Source organism: Petaurus breviceps, unplaced genomic scaffold (genome assembly GCF_028583685.1).
Source record: "Petaurus breviceps papuanus isolate PSGF00001 unplaced genomic scaffold, PetGlider_PUasm1.0 183, whole genome shotgun sequence".
In the NCBI taxonomy this organism is placed as follows: Eukaryota; Metazoa; Chordata; class Mammalia; order Diprotodontia; family Petauridae; genus Petaurus; species Petaurus breviceps.
The window spans coordinates 16,360,822-16,383,120 of NW_027185791.1; the positions used below are offsets into that span (position 1 = coordinate 16,360,822).

The 22,299-nt window shown below is 39.0% G+C and overlaps 1 protein-coding gene across 1 annotated transcript in view; it reads right to left on the reverse strand.

Annotated features, from left to right (window-relative positions):
* B4GALT1 (beta-1,4-galactosyltransferase 1) overlaps nucleotides 1-22,299 on the reverse strand; it is an 89,603-nt gene that overhangs the window by 12,142 nt on the left and 55,162 nt on the right. The window contains exon 3 of the mRNA XM_069087925.1: nucleotides 1,405-1,592. Coding sequence (XP_068944026.1) covers nucleotides 1,405-1,592 — 188 coding nt within the window. The remainder of the gene's footprint in view (nucleotides 1-1,404; nucleotides 1,593-22,299) is intronic.

Genomic DNA, 22,299 nt, shown 5'->3' on the forward strand with positions numbered 1-22,299 from the left:
AATATCTTTAGATGTTCTAAGAATTTTTCCTCAAACCAAGGGATAGTATTTTAGAAGACCTTTTCAGGACACTTTCAAGGCCTGTCGCTATGTGATTCTATTGGACACAAAGCCCTGACTGGGTAGAAAGATAGCTTCACTGCAGAAAAGGAGAGAGAAAGGAGAGAGAGAGGAAGGAAAGGAGGGCTAGGGAAGGGGAGAGGGAGGGGAAGGAGAAGGAGAGAGGGAAAGAGAAAAAAATTAAAGAAAAAATTAAAAAAAAAAAAAAAAAAAAAAAACCAAACCCACAGACCTAAAATAGAATTTCACTAAATGAAATCTTAAAAAAAAAATACATTTAATAATTTCACATACAGGAAGTCACTTTAAAGGTGTTTCCAAGTCCTTGAATGTTACCTTCACGATCATGAGCTTTGCCAAGTATCATCACTATTTTACAAATAAGAAAACTGAAGATCAGAAGTCAAGGACCACGCCTTTGATCACAATTTAAAGCATCTCTGCTCTAAATCTGTAAAATGTGGGAGTTGAACTGGATGGTTTCTTGGGTTCATTCCAACTCTAAAACTATGAACCTATGATCTTCAACATCAAAACTGGGTCTTCAAGTTCAGTGTTTTTTTTCTACCAAACTATATTTCAAAAAACATCATCTAATAAGACTATTTTATGTCTAGCTACAAAATCTACTGACTTTTTAAAAAGTCTTGAGGAATATTATTGACAGTCATAGTTACCGTTAAAAAAACAACCAATAAACAAGACAAGCATGGGGAAATTATTTGCAGAAAATTTAAAAAATGGATTCTCAATAAACTGCTGTGTGCTTATAACGGAAGAGGAAGGGAACAAGAACATATCAGTAAACCTGGAACCCATTTAAAATGATGAAATAAAATAATTACTGCAAATACCACAAAGCATTTCAGCAGCAACAGCAAATCTTTTCATGTTCACATGGATGGCGTGTCTGGACTTCATTCTCCTTTCATAATAAAAGATTGGAGGGAAACTTACCAGTATGATGTATTTCATACAGGATTTTATTTTTTTTTTCTGATTTGATTTACCTAGATTTTAGATTATTAAATTAGAAATTAAATCTAGATTACCTAGATTTAACTCCTAGATTTAAAGAAGTGTTGGGTTTTTAAAAAGTTTTTAAATGCCCTGCTTTAAAAGATACACATTTTAGTAGATACAGAAATAATATTAATCTCTGCTTCAGGAAATTGTCTGATCAATGACAATAACGGCTGTGTCTGACAGAAGAGGTAATACTCCATCCCCATCATCTCCTGCCTTGGTCCCTGTAAAATGAGCATAATGATATTCTTGCACATGCCACAAGTTGGGAAGGTGAATGAAAACAGTTCGGCCTGTTTGACCTAAAAGATATCTTACCTGAACCCAAATTTATCCATTGATACAGAGAGGTGCCGCGGCTGCTCGAAACACCTGTAGGTGTTCCTGTCGTCCATCGGAATCAGATCTACATCACTAAACACAAAGCAGTCATAGTCATATTCTTTCAAGGCTTCTTGAAAGCCTACATTCAGAAGCTTAGCACGATTGAATGTTCCTTCACCATCCTAAGTTTAAAAATAAACAAGCAATCATTAAGACAACAAAAACGTCTTGGGACAATCACCAGCATGGGCCTATCTTGCTGGTTCTCTAGTCCATCCACCCCTGGCTAATAAGTATACTTACCTGAGTGTCTTTACTACAGAATGGTGAGGCAACTCATAGGAGAGACTAATGATGCACTGTTCAACCCTCCAATGCTGACTGTTCTGCATGGTGCAAACAGTTTCAGCAAAATGTTTAAAAAGACGTTTATTCTATTGATCTAAGGATTGTGATTCTGACAACTCAGAACTAACAAGGACCATTCTGAGCACTCACTCTACAGGAGTGCTGGGCAGAAGTCTTAGAAACTAAATTCAAGATATAAAAAAGCATGGTGAAGATCTAATGTTCCTTTCCATGTATACCTTCAGCAAATGCTACCAAACAACTCCAGAAAACTAAGAACAAAGCACCTTAGTCTCCACGTGAGAAAAATCTGGTTTAAAAAAGGTTGGGGGGGGGGGTTGTGAACATCTGCTGAAAATAAAGGATGCTACTAGTTTCTCAAATGGAGCTAATACTGGAAAAGATCAGTCACAACCCAATTACATACAAGTCACCACATTATTTGTTAATCTACTTTTCTCCTAAAGTTTTTATTTGACCAGTTATTTAATATGGCTCACCCTTGATATAACTGAACAGATATGTAAGCTGCCAAAATAACTCATGCTACATCGTATTGTCCAAGCTCTTTATCTTTAAAACATTAGGACAAACCCAAGCAGCTGCTCTGCCTGTCTCACAAAGTGGTAGTGTATAGAGATGGCATTTAAAAGGTTGCCTTAGGATTCTGGAATCCCTCGGTATTTGCTAAAGAGGGGCCTCTTATGGATGAGTTTTCATTCTAGACAGCACAAAGTCATTGAGTTTTTCCAGGAAAACCTTTCCCTAGGCTTGAATGAGATACTTAATGCTAAACTCAATGAAGTGGTTCATTATCCTTCTTCCTGAAACATCCGAGTATTAGCTGATGTTATAAAAATGTCAGAAACTTACTTAAAGGTCAATATAACTTCTTTCTTTATGTTAGAAAAAAATAAGATTGTTTGCAATTTAAGTAAGTTCTTTCTTTGCTTTGTGGGACCAGGTTGTTCCCTACCTTGGTAGGGCATAATTCTGGCCTTCAATTTGGGAAGATCTGAGTTTGAATCCTATCTCGGATACTTATTTGCCATATGACCATGGATAAGCCACTTACTTCACTGAATTCTCCTTTTTTTAATCGGCAAAACTGGGACAGTAACAACATTTACCATAGTGAGCATCAAATAAAATAACCCAGGGTTATAAATTTATAAATGTGAGTTATTACTGGTTTTCTAAGTTGAAACAATATAAGTCACAGGTGGTCAAATGATATGAACAGTTTTCAAAAGAAGAACTGAAAACTATTAACATTGCAAAGAATGCTCCAAATCACTAATAAGAACAATGTAAATGAAAACAATTCTGAGGTTAAATCACACACTCAGCAAACTGGCAAAGATGACAACAAGATGGGACCAGTCAATACTGGAGGGGCTGTAGAAAGTCAGGCACATTAACTCACTCCAGGCAGAGCTGTGAGATGGCACAACCATTCTGGAAAGCAATAAAACATCCATAGCATTTGAAGGGGAGATTCCACGGTTAGGAACAATACCAAAAAGAGGTCACTGACAAAAAGAAAAGACTCTGTATGCCCCCAAATATTTACAGCGACATTTTTTGTGGGGGCAGAAAATGGGAAACCAAGTATCTACTGGGGAAAGGTTAAGCAAAGTATGGTATGTGACTGTCAGGGGGTGTTACTGTTCTATTATTACTGTTCTGTTACTGTTACTGGAAGGAAAAATGAACGTGATGAACATGAAGAAACATGGAAAGACTTAGATGAACAAAGTGAACTGATACAGAGTTAGGAAAACATCTGCAACAATGAACAAAGAACAAGCACTATCACACAACCGAAAATGAATGCTGTGAAATTACAAGAAACAAACAACTTCAAAGACAAAATATGAGGAAACACACTCCTGAACCCCTTTGCAGAGAGGGGATAGGAGTTGTCTTCAGGTATGGAATACGGCATATAATGTCAGGGTATTTTTTTTTGCTAATTTGTTCTTTTCCTTTTTAAAAATTCTTTATTATAGGGGATACCTGAGGAGAGGAGGGATAGAGAAATACAGGTGGTATAAAAACAAAATTTCAAGAATAATCTATTAAAAAAAAATGTCACTTCGTTTCCCTGGGACTTATTTTCATTCTCGGTAGAATGAAGGGGTTAATATCTAAGGTCCCTCCCAGGTCTAAATCCTATGATGCAATGCAACCCCATCAGAGAATAGGTTTACATGTGTTTTATGAGCTATAAAGTGTTATACAAATATAAGATATCATTCCTAGTTAAATAGGTTGATAAACATTACTCCTCAACTTTCCAATGCCAGATATGCAAGTAAAAGCAGTTTTCTAAAAACCCCTTTTTCTGAAAGTCAACAGTAAAGCCCTGGAACAAAGGATTCCCTTGGTCAGTTTTAGAAAGTATTCAGAATTCAGTTCCCTGCGTGACCACTTGTGTGAAGTTAAGTCACGTAAATAAACAAACACATATTTTTTGTTTTTGAAACAGTGACTTTTTTCTAATTTATGTTTACATACAGTGTTTTAAAACATTACAGTCTATAGTTTCTGTATTTGGGTTTTTGTTGAACTGAATTTCCCCCCACCCCCTTTTAAAATTTCTTTAATACAAAGAATAGTTTGCTAGGTATGGAACCGGTGACAGAGATATTCAGAAATGAAGGTGATGAAAAAGCAAGAGAAACCAATAAAAAACTAAGTTTTAAAAAAGAAATGTCAGGGTGGCTAGGTAGCCCAGTGAATAGAGTACTGTCCCTGGAGTCAGGAGGACCTGAGTTCAAATCCAGCCTCAGACACTTAACACAAAAACTAGCCGTGTGATCTTGGGCAAGTCACTTAACCCCAATTGCCCTCCCAAAAAAAGCAAAAAAAAAAGTCCTAATTTATAACTTTGCCTGATACCACATTATGGTAGATGTTCAGCTTAATCTGATTAGACTGCCAGGAGTTTGAACAATACCTAGTGGGTACCTTTGTCCACGTACACCCAGAAGAAGAGAATGAATGAAAGAAGAAAGCAGATAACTGGTCACAAGATTAACATTCATGGCCTCAACCCCCCCCCCCTTATTTTAATCAGTCTTATGATGAAATGATTTTATAAGAAGTCTATGTTCTGGGGAGACCCTCTCAGACAGCATGACAAGTTGCCTATTGATCTCCCCTTTAGACAAGGATCCCAGGCTGCTTGCTTGAAAAGCACGTGATAGAGTAACTATGTATCCCAGAAACATGGTTCTCACATGTTCTTCTCCTAGATCAGGGATTTGCTCCTGGCACAGAGGCCTCAGTGCTGACGGACTCACTTGGTGGGGATTGTCTTAAAGGACCTGAGGAGCTTTCAATAAAAAAGGCATTAGAACTTATGGCTCTGTTTATGGTTCGAAGTTTCAGAAGAACAGAGCTGGGTTCCACTTAAGGAAAAACTTCTCAGGGGAATGGGAATAAGCATTTATATAGCACCTACTATATGCTAGTCACTGTGCTAAGTAGCTTTTTTTTAAACAAATATTATGACATCTGCTCAATTAAAAGTTATCTATCTAAAAGTGAAATAAAGTACAGTAGGAGGCATTGTAATAGGAACAAGAATTAAACATTTACACAGTACTTTCTATTCCGTGAAACACTTCGACCTCAACTTTCTCATTGGAGCTTTAAGCATCAGCCCAACTCTGGAAGGAAGGGACAGCAGGAGAAAGCTGAGGGCATTCAGCGGGTGACCTGCCTCTGGCGGAGAGGTAGGACTCTAACCCAGGCCTTCCTGACTCTAAGTCTGGCACTCTCCCCGCCACACCGAGGGGTCTTCCTCTTTACTTTTTGGTCATAGAATGGTGAATGCTAAGGACCCCTACACAAAATCATGGTGTTAAATGAATATCTCTAAGGAAACAAATTATAAGGAATTAATATATTAAATATTAAAAACAAAAATTTAATCCCCCTAAATATTTTTTTAAAAAAGTTTGGGACTCAGTGTCTCCAACATCAAGTTGCTAAATCTAATTAAAGGGGCATTACACCTAAACAGGAAGGGATTGGCATAGAGGGAATCTCTTGATTTAAGCTGACTTCATGACTGGGTTATAGCTCTCAAGGTCGACAGTAAAGATCTACAAAAGGCCCAAGGCTAAATAATGACCAAGAATTCCATAGAGAAAGTATAGAAAGCAGCTTCATACCAGCCTTGGACTGCATTAAAAGACAACCAGAAGCCTGCAGGCACAGGGATAGGCATTCACCAGAAATGCTAGCAAGAGAGCAAGTAAGCCAGAAGCCTGCTAGTGTAGACTGGAAACGCTAGGAAGAAGATGCTCAAGGGGAGAAAGAAGCAGCACCAGCACCAGCAGCAGCACTCTGACCACATTGAACCTAGGAGCCTGAAACCCTCAGACCAGAGACAACGAAAGTTCTCAGCACCCTGACAAGGGAAGGAAAAGAAGAAGTATTAAGTGCCTTCTATGTCCAGGCAATGTGCTAAATGCTTCACAAATATCTCACAACAACCCTGTGAGGAAGATGCTGTTAATAACCCCCATTTTGCAGTTGAGGAAAATGAGGCAGACAGATGTGAGGTGACTTGCCTGGGGTACACAGGTAGCAAATGTCAAAGGCCAAATGTGACTGTTCTAGATCTCCATACACCAGGCCACCTCCTGGCTGCCTCCTAGACAGGAGCTGGGTAGGCTTTGAAATGCAAACTCAGTAGACAAGAGAAACTGAGAAAAGTAAACAGGATTTCATAATGGGAAGGGGCCAAATGATGATGAAGTACTTAGAGAAGAGACAAGAAGCCCTTCAGAATTCCACTGGCTTCTAGGGTCAGAGCAGGACAAGCACTGGTTGGGGGAGGGGAGCAGCAGGGGAGAAGGTTTTGTTTTGATGGTCAAAACACAGGAAAGAAAAGGGAGGGGCCAAGGAATACACAAAGTTATAAATGAGGAAGAAAAGGAATGGAACTTCCTATTTTTCATGATCAGGTATACAAAAGAAGATATAAATATGGAGGGGGCGAAGAGACAGCACATGTATCTCACTTTTATCTGAACCATAAAAGGTTGGTGTCTGAGAGAGAGAGAGAGAGAAAATTTGGTGTAGAAAGTAATTAAACTCAGCAAGAAAATAGATGGATACAAGGAGAATGAGGGCTTAAAAGGCAGGAGATATTCAGGGAGAGAAGTGTCACAAGCAAAAATATTTCAACTTAAGAGGATGGATGGTGAAAGGGGGTAGATTGATTTTTTAAAAAGATAGAGTAAGGACCAATGATCAGGGTCTAGGCAAGAAGAAAAGAAAAGAAACAGAACAGAAGCAAATCATTTCAATTACAGATCATTACTGTTAATAACCCTCATCTTTTACCACATTCTTTGAATGGAAGAGGGTGACTGGACAAAGAAAGGAAAAAGTAGAATTAGCAACCATAAGCATGAAGGTAAATGGGATGAACTTCCCAAAAAAGAGAGAAAGAGTGCAGAATAGAATAGAAAACACAACCAAGTAACATTTTATTTACAAGATTTACATTTGAAATGTAAAGATTCACAAAGTTGATATGATGGACTAGAGCAGGATTTATCTTGCCTAAGGTAAACTGAAAAAAGCAGAGAGAGCAATCATGATCTCAAAAACAGCAACAATAAAAATATACATAGTTAAAAGAAGTTAGTAGGGAAACTATATTATTCTTAGAGGCACCATAGATAATAAAATAACACCAGCATATGCTCTATATGGAATAGCATCTAGATACTTAAAGGAAAAAGCAAACTAAGTACAAAGAGAAAAAAGTATATGTTTGGGGAAACCCTTTCAGACTAGACAAATTTAATAAGGTTAAACAAAGAAAGAAGTTCAGGTCTTTAATAGAGTTTAGCAAAATTAGGCATGATAGATAGATTTCCTGCAATTATTGAATGGATAGAGAAAGAAAAATACATATTCTCAGCTGTGCATGGCAACTTTATAAAAACTAAGGGCTTAAAACACACATAACAAATAAAGGAAAGATGAAGTATTAAACCAGCAGTATCAAACTCAAATTGAAACAGATCCTTGAAGACTGCATACTGACTTAGAAACCTACAAATACAAATTTTCTATGTTGTACTGTATTTTTATTTATTTTGCTGAACATTTCCCAATCACATTTTAATCTAGTCCTGTAATACTTGCTTTGCTACCCCTGAGTTTGATATGTCTGTATTAAATACATTCTTTACTGATCATAATGCAATAAAAATCATAACCAATAAAGAACCTTTTAAAGAAAGGATTCAAATTTAAATAAAAGACCAAATAATTTAATCCAAAAGAATTATTTAGTGGATCAAAAATGAATCAGCAGGGGTGGCAAGGTGGAACAGTGAATAGAGCAGCGGCCCTGGAGTCAGAAGGATCTGAGTTCAAATCTGGCCTCAGACACTTGACATACTTACCAGCCATGTGACTTTGGGCAAGTCATTTAACCCCAACTGCCCTCCCAAAAGCAAAACAAACAAACAAACAAACAAAAATGAATCAACAAATAATTTTAACAAAGAAAACGTTAACAATGAGACAATACACCAAACTATTAGGATGCAGCAAAGGAATTTTTAGGAAAATTAGAAAAAGCAGTGCTGAACTGGAGGGCAAATGTCCTGATTTTCAAAAAAAAAAAAAATAAGGTGAGAGAATAAAATAGAATCTGTGAACTACAATTCAATGAGTTTAATTTAGCATCCTGATAAAATTCCAGAAATTATGTAAAGCCAGCTGTCCAGAAAAGTAAGTAGAGATTACAAAGTATCAGCATGATGTCATCTAGAAAAATTCACATCAGACTTATTTCCTCTTTCTGACAGTCTGGTAAATCAGCAAAATGCTAGATACGGCCAGATTGTGTAGAGGACAGCTCAAACCACTGATTATCCAATTTTTGGTGTGAGCATTCACACAACTGGAAACATTACAATGGATATATTGTTCTATTTAATAGTCCCCTAATAGGGGCTGTTAGGTCCCTGCCACATAAGCTAATTTTTCCCTCAAAGGGCAAAGACATTGTCCTAGAGACTTAACTGGCCCCAGGAACTAGGGCTTCATAAAATGTTTGGGGTTATAAAAGGCTTATAAAAAAAGCCCAAGTAGTCAGTGATCCTCAGGTCTGACAAACTGTACTGTCCTTAGTCAACACATCTTTCTGACCACACGTGTCACATGCAGCAAACATGGAAGTGAGGGGAACTGTGCCCAACTGCATCAAAACAATTTTTTGTTATATGTTACAAGGTCTTATTGAATGTTACATTTAGTTTCAAACCTAAAACAGAACTAGATTTTATCACGAACAATTGCAGAGTCAGCAAAATTGGTTGAGAATGATCTTGTAGATGGCATCATGGTAAAATCGAGGAAAAGGCAATGAGGAAAGAGAGACTTGGGTAGTTGCTTCTGACCACACAAGATAACCTGACCTTCTCAATGGGATAGAGAGAGGGGCCTCTATTTTCATTGTGGCATCAAACCTATTGGCTATTTAAGGAGCTTGACAGGGTGCACAAAGCCAGGGCTAGTATTCTGTTGCTGATGGTCCCAGAAAAGCTGAACTGCCAGGATGAACACTGGGAATCCAGTAGTAAGTGAACCTTGGGTTTACCTATTACTCTTTACCAGCCCATCCCCTCTCCCTCCCCACCCCCCAGGCTTCTTCCACAGTGGAATTGGAGGTAGATGGGTTTTCACTACAAAGGAACTAGGGAAGTCATAGGGACTAGTGGTGATGGGCACAGTGTGAAATTCCTAAAAGAACTGTGCTTGATGGACTGGGCTCTATGTTACAACCCATCACAACTTCCCTATTGCCAATGGCCAGCATGGTAGCAATTAGATCCTAGCTTCTTGGCAGAGCCTAACCTAAGCGGTGCCAAACTTTAGCACAAGCCTCTCCATCACACCTCCAAATAGGCTTGTGCAGACCAACCAGTGAAATTAAAATGAGAGATTAGGACAGACAGAGCAGCTATTTGTGAGTACAGGGCTTTATAAGCAAATGGCAGAACAAGGTGTGGTCCACTAGGTGTGAAATTTGTACTCAGCTCTTGAAATGTGGGTTGATAAGAGTGGCAGGGTATCCCAACAAGGCATCTGGGTAGCTCAGTGGAAGATTCATCTTCCTGTGTCCAAATCTGGCCTCAGACACCTTCTAAGCTGTGTGACCCTGGGCAAGTCACTTAAAACTGTCTGCCTCAGTTTCCTCTCCTGTAAAATGAGCTAGAGAAGGAAATGGCAAACCACTGAGTATCTTTGCCAAGAAAACCCCAAAAGGGGTCAAGAAAAGTCAGATGGGACTGGAAATGGTGTCCAGGCCTAGGGAGGTGATAATCCTGCTCTAACCTACCTTGTGTATGATAACAGACTACACCACATCACAAGTGCAGTACTACATGGTTTTACGGGTTTACATTTTAAGAATCATACTGAGCTATAAGTTGTCCAGAGGAAGGCCACAAAGATGGTGAAAGGCCTTGAGATCTTACGACATGAGGTTCATTAAAAGGAACTGGGCTTGTTTAGCCTGGATAAGAGAAGATTGCAGAACTAGAATAGTTTTATTTTTTTTAAGTATTTGAAGACTTGGAAAGGGGATGAGATTTTCTTCTGTTTGGCTCTCCCTGAGTGCAGAACTAGAAGTAATGGATAGAACCTGCAAAGATGCTCAATGTAAAAATAAACTTCCCAACAAATAAAGCTCTCCTAGACTAGAATCGGCTCACTCGGGAGGCATCGGGTTTCCCATTCACTGGAGGTTTTATGAACAAAACTTGGATTTGTCCTCCAGGTGTGCAGCCACAGAGGGGTTTCTTTTTCAGATAGAGTTTGGGCTAATTAACCTCTGAGCTCTCTTTCAACTCTGTGATCATAAGATGATGCTGATGTCACAGGAATTCATACAGTCAACACATGGCTGGGTGTGGGAAGAATGCCAGCACCTGCCTAGCATGAGGGTGGTTTGCAACAGAAGTGGTAGCCCTGTCAGTTGTGCCAAATCCAAGGAGCCTAGAAGCTGGATGGAAGCCAAGGTTGGTAAACACAGTCCTGGGGAAGAACAATGCTATTTCAGGCTATACATGATGGAAGGGAGCACATGTTTTTCAGGAGCTCCAGTTATTGATTAAATGGTCACCATGGCCAAAGAATGGCTAGACCCATTCCACATTGGAAAGTATAGTTTCTAATTAGCAAGATTAAAGCTGTCAAATTAGACATTAGATAGATAACTCATGGCAGCACTGTGAGTTTGTCTGTAGTATATATATATATATATGTAAAATGCATGTATACATACCCATGCTGTAATACGATTCCTCTTTTATAAATAAACCCTTCTAAAATTCATTCTAGTCATCACCATAGCCAAATGGCTGGAGTTAGATCTGCATACTCTATCTAGGGTGGGGGAAGAATGCCAGCATCTAATTGCTATCAGGGTGGCATCCTGTGTATGTGTGAAGTCTAAGGGTGGTGTAATGGTAAGGGAATTTAAAGATATTTGTGCCCCTTAATAAGCCTGGGGAAATTTGAAGACCTTCCCTGCTTTGAAAATAGACTCTGCCCCCTAACAGGCTGAATGTAGTCACATGGAACCTGTGGGGGGAGGAGTTTGCTGAAGGGTGAAGTAGAGCCCACAGGAAGCTGGGAGTCAGAGCTAGCTAGACTGGGAGAGAGAGAGGACACTCAGGCAAGGAGTCACTCTGGCTCCTGAGTAAAAGTTGGGTTTTTCTGCCACCTGCTGTGACAGCTAGGCTTATGTTGGTTTATGGGAGGCTAAAGGATACTGTGGTTCTCTGTGCTGTTGTAGCTTATTAACTTTTTTGCTACTATGATGAATCGGCTTACTGGTTTTGGGATTTGGTTTTCTAGTGTCTGAATATATGTTTTGTTTCTGTCTTCTATATGGAGAGCCTATTATATTTTGTGTTCAAGCACCATGCAGGAATATTTATAGTCATGGTCAGTGCTGTAAATATTGCATTGGAGCTACAGGTGGGGAGAAAGGACTAAGGAGGAAGAGACACTACAGTTCAGCAGCAGCCCACCCTGGTCCAGGCCCTCATCATATCACACCTGGTCTACCTTGATAGCCATTTTGATGGTCTCCCTGCCTCAAGTCAATCCCCACTCCAGTCAATCCACTCAACACTTAGCACAGTCCCTGGCACATAGGAAATGCTTAATAAATGTTTATTGACTCATCTATCAGAATGACTTTTCTAAAGCACAAGTCTGACCATGTCATCCCCTGTTCAATAAACTCTAGTGGTTCCCCATTACCTCCAGATTCAGATTAAAAAAAAAAATTCTGTTTGGCTTTTAAAGCCCCTCATAACCTGGTTCCTCCCTACCTTTCTAAGTCTTCTTATACCTCTCCTCTCCACTCCCACAAGGGCAACTAGGTGACTCCATGGATAGAGAGCCAGGTTTGGAATCAGGAAAACACATCTTCCTGGGTTTAAATCTGGCCTCAGATCCTTAGTGTAGTGTGATGCTGAGCAAGTCAGTTCACCCTGTCTGCTTCAGTTTCCTCATCGCTAAAATGAGCTACAGAAGGAAACGCCAAACCACTCCAGTATCTTTGCCAAGAAAACCCCAAGTGTGCTAAGAAAGAATTGGACATGACTGAACAACAACAATAATAAAAAGTTGAAGAATTCACTGATAAGTCTGTCTGTACTTTTTTTTTTTAAAGCAATCAGGGTTAAGTAACTTGCTCAAGGTTACACGGCCAGTTATTTCTGGGTGTGGTGCTGAGTATCTGAGCCCAGATTTGATCCCCAGGTCATCCCAACACTGGAGCCGGTGCTCTTACTCGCTGAGCCACCTGGCCGCCCCTCTGTCTGTACTTATTGATACCGGGGCAATAGACACAGATATGCCACTGGCATAGTGAGAGAATGAATATTTTCCAAAATCTGAATGGCAAGAAAGAGACAACTGCTTCTATACACTATAAGGACGAGAAGTGAAAACCCCAGGCTGCTCAGCTACAAGAAGATTCAAATTCTGAAGAGGGGGAAGAACATGAGAAATCTCTGAAAAGATGAAGTATAATATGGGTTCCCAATCATGTCAGCTCCTAAATCAACATCTAAGATGATATGAAAAACCTGGTCATCTTCACAATATATGGAAATATGCTACAGAAGTAAGCACCACACTCAGGAAAAGAAATAAGGTTTGGGCTAGTAAACAGCACAACAGGCACATTGGCATGCCAACAGACACTGGCTTTTGTTGTCAATGAGCCCTGGAGAATTAAGGGGATGATAAAAAATCCTGGTAAAGTGTTATGGTTCTTGTTTTATTTTAAGGGCAAGAAACAACCGACCAAAACCTTTAAAAAGAAAAAACAAAACTTTCAAAGATTTTACCATTCATACAAGCAGTAAACCCATATATATGATCAATAAAAGCTAAAGTGATAAAAAAAAATACCACAACAAAATGATGGAAATCCCCACTAAATCTGAATTTTTTAATAGGGTTGGCTGTCCACTAACAAATATGGAACATTGTCCGTACTGAGACTGGAAGGAAATTGTGGAAAATTTCGAGGCCAATACCAGATATAGGTGAAGATATTCTTATAGTCCATTGATTTCTGCTAAGGTAGGGGAATAAGGCTAAAAAGCATTAAATGACTTCAAAGGAAAAATTTCTAATGAGTCCTCAGACACAAAGATTAAAAAGAAAAAGATATTCAGAAACATGTAAGTGTATCGGTAGGTATCTCTAAAAAAATGAGGAAACAGGAGCTTGAAAAATCTTCAGGGAATAGTTGGGGAAAAAGCTGTTACACATTTGCCAGCCTTCATTAAAAAAAAATTCTGTCCATTTATGTGTTAGATATATGTGCATATGAAACGTACACAATTTTATCGTCTCTATCATTGCTTTAAGAAAAGCAGATAAAAATTAACTAGATTAGATTCTTCCAAAGATCCTAGAAAATATTAGTATGATGCACAAATTAAAATCATAAATTTAAGAATATGAGTGAAAATACCAGTAGGAAGACAGATGGCACAGTGAATAGAGTTTGACTTATAGCCAGGAAGACCTGAGTTTGCATCCTGCCTCAGAAACTTAGCAATTATGTGATTCCTAGTCAAGTCACTTAGCCACTATCTGCCTTAGTTTCCTCAACTGTAAAATGAGGATAATATTAGCGCCTACCTCACAGGATTGTAAGCATTTTGCAAATCATAAAGAGCTATATAAATACTATTATGATTTTACTATTATATCTATTATATTTAAATTATTTTATTATTATTTTAATATTCTATTGAAGATGAATACATTTTAGCCCAGCTTTTCATATGCTGCAATAGTACCTCTAATTGATCTATGAAATCTTGAACATTTTGAGTCCCTGAACATTTATATATAATTACAACAAAGGATTACTCGAGCCTTTTCACTTGGGGTAAAATGTCAAGTTACCTCCCTGAAATGACATGAAATAAAAATCTTTTTTTCTAAATATAATTACAACAAAGGAGTCTCCAAACGTAAATACAGAGGTTAAAAACTGGGCCCAATTAGCTATCTGAATCCTTACCCCCAAACCCCCACTCCAAATTTCCCACAAATGTTTTCTGTTTTTTGCCTTTTCTCCTACACAGTGCACTGTGTAACAGGGACAAGGCAAGCATTTCTGGGTACTGTATTAAAGATATCACACAATAAAGAGAAGGTCTGGTCTTTCTAGTAAACCAGGTTGGAATTAGTTCAGGGGAGCCAGAGAGGCGATGCTTAGAACTTGCCCAATAAAAGCTAGCTATCTATGTCTTTCTTCCTACTATGTATTTTTAATATCCTCTCATATATACATCTCAGCAGCTGGCTTACTAACTTGCTGAAAACTGACTTGGGCTCCCAATCAATCAATTAACCAATCAAAAAGCATTTAGTAAGCCCTATTATGTGCCAGGGGATATACTTAGTGCTGAGGACATAAAGATATAAATGAAATCGTTCCTGTCTTCTGGGAGTTGACACTCTAAGTTTCTTCCTACCACCAAAGTATGGATAGAGTTTTTTGCCACCAATATTTTCTAGGTGGCAAAGTGGAAGAGTGCTGGTTTAGGTGGCACAGGTCCTCAGTTCAAATCTCAATTCCTATTCTTAGTGACCAAATACCTTGGAGAAAGTAATGCCACCTGTTTGAACCCTGGTTCCCCCTGTAAAATGAGGGAATAGAATTTATTGAATTGTGCAGATAACTGACTAGTTTTAACACAAGAAGTAAGGAATATAAACAAATGTCTCTCCAAGATCACCTATTTAGCAGAAACAGCTTTAACTCTATAGAAAACTAAGTTCTAGGGCCTTATTCTTTTTTTTTTTTTTTGCCTTTTTGGAGGGCAATTGGGTTAAGTAACTTGCCCAAGGTTACACGGCTAGTTTTTGTGTGTTAAGTGTCTGAGGCCGGAATCGAACTCAGGTCCTCCGGACTCTGGTGCTGGCGCTTTACTCACTGCGCCACCTAAACGCCCCCACCTAGGGCCTTATTCTGTTATGCCAATGGGTAAGAAATTGGTACTACAATAAATCACTAAGTACTCCAGGGGCAGTCACTTGACATTTTCTTATAGCAATCTCTCACCAGAGGAAAAAAATCTGTATTCTCCATATAACTCAAATTTGTCTATAGCTAAGCTCCTACATAATGTATATTTGTAGTTATAAATGTATAACTTTTTCCCACCTTGGGGGGGGGTGGAGAAGAGAATAAATCAGTCCATAATCGTTAAGTGCCTACTATGTGCTAGGAACAAACACAATTAAGCAAATGGTTGGACAAGGAAATAGGTGATGAGAGAGGATAGGGTATGGTTGGGGGGCTGATAAGAGTACAATGAATGAGAAGAAAAAAAAAAGACCATAAAGACAGTTTTATTTTTAAAGCTTCAAGATCAGTGTTGGTTTATTAAGAATGCTTTTGCTTACTAACATCAAGGGTCACTAAAGCCTGGTTCTTAAGATTACAGAGTTAGAGCTAGAAAGGACTTCACAGGCCATCTAGCCCAAACGTCACATTTTATAGGAGAAGGAACTGAGGCCCAGGCAAGCCAAGTGACTTGATGTTAGCATGCCAACGTGATATGAATTAATTTTTTGGCAAAGCATAAGCAGTCAACTTTATAAAGATTCAAGAGAGGAAAAAATTGCCTTGTAAATAAAGACTTCCACTCAGAGTATCAAGAATCTGGGTGTGTGTTCTAATTCTATCCCATTCCTCTTCGAATCAGCTCTTATATCTAAGTAACTTTTACAAACGCTTTCCTGGACATGGTTCAGCATATGCTCAATTTAATCTGTGTTTTCTAAATCTCAGTAACAGATGAGGATGATTTAATGGCATGACTTAAATGAATTCTCTTTTCTCTTTAAAGAAAAATGTTTGTGGACATTACCAGGGCAGAAGCGGCAGCAGGCAGCAAGGACCAGGCACACCTTCTTTCTAGGAGATGGAGAGTACAGGAGAGAACGTAGGCGGAGAGTAAGAACCAGTTCACACACAGTAACTCTTTCTTCAGGTTTGCTTTGCTACAGACAGGATTAAAAGTAAAAGCAACATTTCCCTGCTAAAAGGCAGGGGGAAAACACAGAGGAAGGGCAGATGCAAGGAGAGAGAGACAAGAAAAAATTGTCAAGACGGCAAAGAAATAAAGTGCTTTCCTATCGAACCTCTGTCAAAATAGAAAACACATTTCAAATTATCCTTACGAGGTTGGGGATGAGACGGGGAGAAAAAAACCCGATTTTAGTTAGATTAGGTTAATAGAGTAGACAGCAAACTAAGACCATGAACCAAATCTCTAGGGAAGTATTTCTTTGGGTCTGTAAGGAAAGGGACATATTTGCACTAAGAGATCAGAGCAAATATTAAGATTGCGTAGGACGTATGAACTTGGTGGTTTAGATACTAAAGTATATTTATGTCACATTCGTTCACTCTTTAATCTGTATGTAGGTCAATTGCCTGCCACCTCCAGGGCACTAAAGAGAAGGCTGGTCTTCTTTTGGAAGGAAGAGAAATCTGAAAAAAAAAAAGATTCTCTTCTTCCTTACTATGCACCTTCTCTCACAATGGTGTCTGTGTCAGGGTATGGGTGGTGGGAGGGAGGAAGGTCGGGGAGACAGTTGGGAAATAGTTGGTCACCTCTCTCTGCTTAAGAAATGGAAAACCTGTAGGTTCCATAGAAACAACAACAAATAGTATTGGAAGCAATAGGCAATCTGCACTAAGATCTGCCCTGGGCATAAGGTGGAAGGGAACATCTAACCCAAAGAAAAAGAATTTACTTTGAATCACTAAATTTGTAAATAAACATAGCTCACAACCTGCTTAATTCAGAGTATGTTCTGAACATATATCGCCAAATGTGGTATCTGAGAAAGGTGCACTGTTAGAGTGGAAATCCCTTCCCAAAAGAAATGTCAAGCATCGTGGAAGACAACTGGGAGAAATGGGGGGAGAGGGTAGGGCAGAAAGGGGAGATGCCAACCAGCAGCTCACAGGTTTATCCAGGTGACTTTATCTTGGCTTCATGAAGGCTGCCCCTTATTTCTGAAGGAAAAAAGATACTTTACCCATCTAGACAACCCCTAGTGAAAAAGACAAAATAAAAAAAACTGAAAACTAGACAAAAACTTCTCAGAAAAGTCCAAGGAGGTATGGAAATTCCTAAAGCTTTTAATGAATGAAAAGTTTCGTATCACAAACCTGGATTTGTCATATGAAATTTCTTTTTTTTTTTTTTAAGCAATTGGGGTTAAGTAACTTGCTCAAGGTTACACAGCTAGGTGTTTCTGGGTGGGTGCTAAGTGTCTGAGCCCAGGATTCGATCTCCAGGTCATCCTGACACTGGAGCCGGTGCTCTTACTCGCTGTGCTACCTGGCCGCCCCCATATGAAATTTCCTAATAACTTTAGTCGTGGCAATGTGGAATCATGAGTGAAGAGCTCCTCTCAAGCATCAAGAAGACCAGACTTCAAATCTAGCCTCTGACATAAAAGGCCAGTGTTCGAAGGGAAAACTCAACCTTGCGATGCCCATGGCATCTGCATTATAAGAGACAGAAGTCACCAATTTGCATTGGTAGAAAGAGATTCCTCAACCTGGAATTTCCTTCACCAATGAAATCACAGGGTCGAGTTAAACACAACACAACACAACACCATAACATCTCTCATCATGGGGTTGGGAAGGAATCAGCCTAGCACCTTGGTATAAACCTGTTTCTCCTCCCACCCCTTCCCCAGTGTTCTTCCAAACACAATAATCCATACTTTACCTTTTTTGATGTTTAAATCCAAAACATTTAACAATATGAACTTATTTAAACAAACTTTCAAAATGTTACTAAAGTTGTATTTTACTTTACATCCTAGGACAGATTTTTTTTTAATAGTAACCTCAAGTAGAGCGATTGTTTGAAATAGGTATTAAGAATTTAATTAATAATTATATATAACTTTAAGGTAACAGTAATAAAAAATGAATGTGCAAAATTACAAAAAATAAACATGACCCCAAAGAGGAGATATGAAAAGGCAGCCTCCCCGTGTGTGCGTGTGTGTGTGTGTGTGTGTGTGTGTGTGTGTGTGTGTGTGTGTTGAGGGGGTGGCAGTATGGAACACTGCTTATATTTTCAGATTTTTTCAATGTATTATTAGCTTTGCTATTTTTCTCTTCCTCTTTTTCTAATTTAAAATACTATTGGGATGGCTCTGGTAGGAGCTGATAGGGGAGAGAGGGAAGGATGGGAGGAGAAAATCTGGTGATATAAAAAACCAAAAGGTTTCAGTAACATTTTCAAAAATTTTTTCAAACATTTGAGAGTTACCATCAAGGTTCTATATTTCTTTAGAAGGGAAAATCCAATGGGGGTTTTCTCCCACACTTTCACTGAGCTTCTACCAGGCGCTCAGAGCGGGCTTAGGTTTGGTGGGCAATACTGAACGTAGGACTGTTTATCCCTTCCACATCGTGGGGGTTGCGGACAAGGCTCCTTGTGATCCAGAAAAATTTTTGGCCCCCCTTTGTACCAGAGAAAAAGTCTGAATTTTTTTCTTTTTCTTTTATGGGGTGTTTACAATACTGTATTGTAAAAACTGGGTTGATACTATACAATACAATACATATATTTTATGCATTTTTGAGTTTCTAAACTTTTTCTCTGTTGTCTGCTGGCCTTTGTGTGTCATCTGCGGCTTCCACAAAACTCCCCCAAAATTCCCATTTAATTTCTCATGCCAATCAGTGATATATTGAAAACTTGACGGGAAAAAGCTGTGATAGGGAAGGGATAACTGTATAAAACATGGTTCCTGGCATCTTAGCTCTTACACCCTCAAGTCAAGGATCCGAGACACACCATGACACAAAGAACAATCAGACCACTGAACTGTGTATTTAACACTGATTAAAAGGACAGATATAAATCTGGAACAGAATGATCCAGCAGGAGAGGGGATTCTTAGTCAAATATGGATTGCATTAGATGGCTTTCTAGCTTCCTTCTAACTGGGGATGCTAAGAACATTATTTGTCAAAATAATTTTCATCCAAGAAACAACACTTGGTACACCCTCACTGAGTACACTCTCCTCTTCATGGCCCACCCTTACGTGTATCAGCCCCAAGCCACCTTTTGCCTGCTTCTCTCTGGTCCCCTACCGCCCTGTCAGTCACCAAGCTTGGCTCATTGTATCTCCACAACGTCTCTCCTTCACTCCTTCCTTACCATCTGTGTCAACGAAAGGCAGTGTGGTACAGTGGGAAGCGCACTCGTCTGGGTGTCAGGAGAGATCTGGGTTCAAATCCCATCTTTGACTCTCAGTAGCTGCACCATGGTGAGAAAGCCGTTTAATTTCTCTCCGTCTCAGTTTCCTTAGCTGCCAAACTTGGGGTGGGGAAAACAATATCGAATTGATGTAAAGCCCAAATGAGAAAGCATATTTAAAGTGGCTTGAAATCAGAGTGTAGACCAACAACTCACCATCCTAGAATAGTCTCTGCATTTCTACCTCCACACCATTGTTAAATGCTGACTTTATGCCCAGATTCCCTCCCCATATCTCTGGCCTGTTGAAATCCTATCCATTCTTCCAGGCACAAGTCAATTACTACCTCCCCTATAAACAAGTCTGCTTCCTAGGGTAGCTCCTCTCAGATCCTTTATGTATGCCTGACATTCTTTTTTTGAGGTTTTATTTCCACTACTGGATTAAGTTTATTAAAGGTAGGGACCATCTATTTTTCATCTTTGGGCTTGCCAGTACCTAACACGGTGCTCTGGATATTACAGTGGGTTCCAGACCCTGAATAAATGACATACACAAAGTAAGTATGGTCAACGCTATGAGATGTCTAAGCTAGTCTAGTCGGCTGCTCAAATGTCTAGGTCTAGATAGGTCTAGATCTAGCTCTAGGTCTAACAGAAGAAGGAGAAATCACATCAGGACTAAGGGTAGAATGGAAGAAAAAAACCCGGTAAAGACTTCTTGGAAAAGGGGGCATTTTCACTAAATAGAGAAGAGACTGAAGAGGTGGGTGTTCTTCATAGGCAGGGCTACATGAGCAAGGACAAAAGAAGAATGAATTTATAAATAAGCATGTGCTCTAATAAGGGCAATAAAGTAGAAAACACCAGCTAGGAAATGGTAAAATAAAGCTGCATACCTACAATGAGGTCGTTTTAGGAAAGTCTTTGAATGTCTGGTTGAACAACTTAATCTTTATCTTGTAGGTCACTGGTTTTCAAACTTATTGGTCTCAGGATCCCCGATCCCCTTATACTCTTAAAATTTTGCTGCTGCTGTTAAGTCATTTCAGTTAAGTCTCACACTTTGTAACCCCATTTTGGGATTTCTTGCCAGAGAAATTGGAGTGCTTTGTCATTTCCTTCTCCAGCTCATTTTACAGATGAAGAAACTGAGGCAAACAGGGTTAAGTGACTTGCCCAAGGTCACACAGCTAAGAAGTGTCTGAAGTCAGACTGAATTCAGGTCTTCCTGATTCTGGGGCTCAGTGCTCTATGCACTGTACCACCTAGTTGTTCAAAATTACTGAGGACCAAAATGTAACTGGAAAATGTTTAACAAAGTAAATAATTTTTTAAAAATTACTGAGTATTTTCTTTCCCAAAGAGGTTTTGTTTATGTGGGTTATATCTATCAATGTTTAATGTATTAGAAATCTAAATATTTTAGTATTATTATGAAAACAGTTTGGACCTCACAGACCCCCTGAAAGGGTCTTGGGGCCCCCAGAGCACACTTTTGAGAACACCTGTTACAAGAACTGGGGTTCCAGAGTGGGTGTTTAGGCTACGTAATAACAGGATAGAGATGGTGTTTTATCTGATAGCACTAATTCAGGAAACTTTTAAAGGAAGGAGAGGCTGGAAGCAGGAAACTTTAGGGGAGGAAGGTTTGTGCAGTTATCAGGTATGATAAAAAGCCCTAAGGGAAGGTGGTGGCAATAAGAAATGGAGAGGAAGGATTAAAATCTCAGAGAAACATTTTGATAGTTTGTATGTAGGGCTTGATAAGAAGCTGAAGGTAGGTAATGAGGGAGAAAAGCCAAAGAGAGTTTCATGATTTCTAAGCTCAGACAGAATGGGGATAGTTGAGAAGGGATATCCTAATAAGAGTTAACAGTCCATGGCATTTCATTTAAAACAGTATAGAAAGGCTCAAAGATGTTACAATCGATAACATTCCACCATTTAAGAGCAGAAAGGAAACTTAAAGGGCATCCACAATTTACAAATGAGAAACTTCCATACAGTTAACGGGCCGGCATTTTGATACCAAGCGTTTTATAACCAGGATGCCTGTCTGTCTCCTGACAGGTGTCTGTAGCAAAAGTGGATGTTTCACTGTCTACTCAAACTGAATCTATCTAAAACTCAAATCATACTCCCTTCAAAGATAGGTCCCCCTCTAGGCTCATCTAGTTTTATCAATGAAAACAGTTTGGACCTCACAGACCCCCTGAAAGGGTCTTCAGGCTTATCACTGCTGACATTTTAATAATACTTTTTAAAGTTAGCCAAGTACATTACATATGGTTTCTCATTTGAGAGACACAACAGAAACTCTCAGGTTAAGCACTATTATTGTTCTCTTTTTAGAGATGAAGAAACTTAAGCTCAAAGACTTTTAGGAGCTTTCAAATGATGATATAGCTTCTAAGTATCAGAAGCAGGATCTGAACCCAGGACCATCCTAACTCTATCCATCATGCCTCTCCCAATTTACTCCGTTCATTTATTCTCCCATTAATTTGGACTCCATTATGTATTCATTAAGATTTTGACTCTTCCACTTATTTTACTCTTCTAATTATGTAATTATTTTAGATCAGTGGCCTCTCATGTAAACTGTATCATCATAACCTCTGCTCCTCTGCCTCCAGTCCATTTCCTCCCACGACACCTTTTTATATGCTACCACCAAAGTGATCTTCCCAAATTTGCA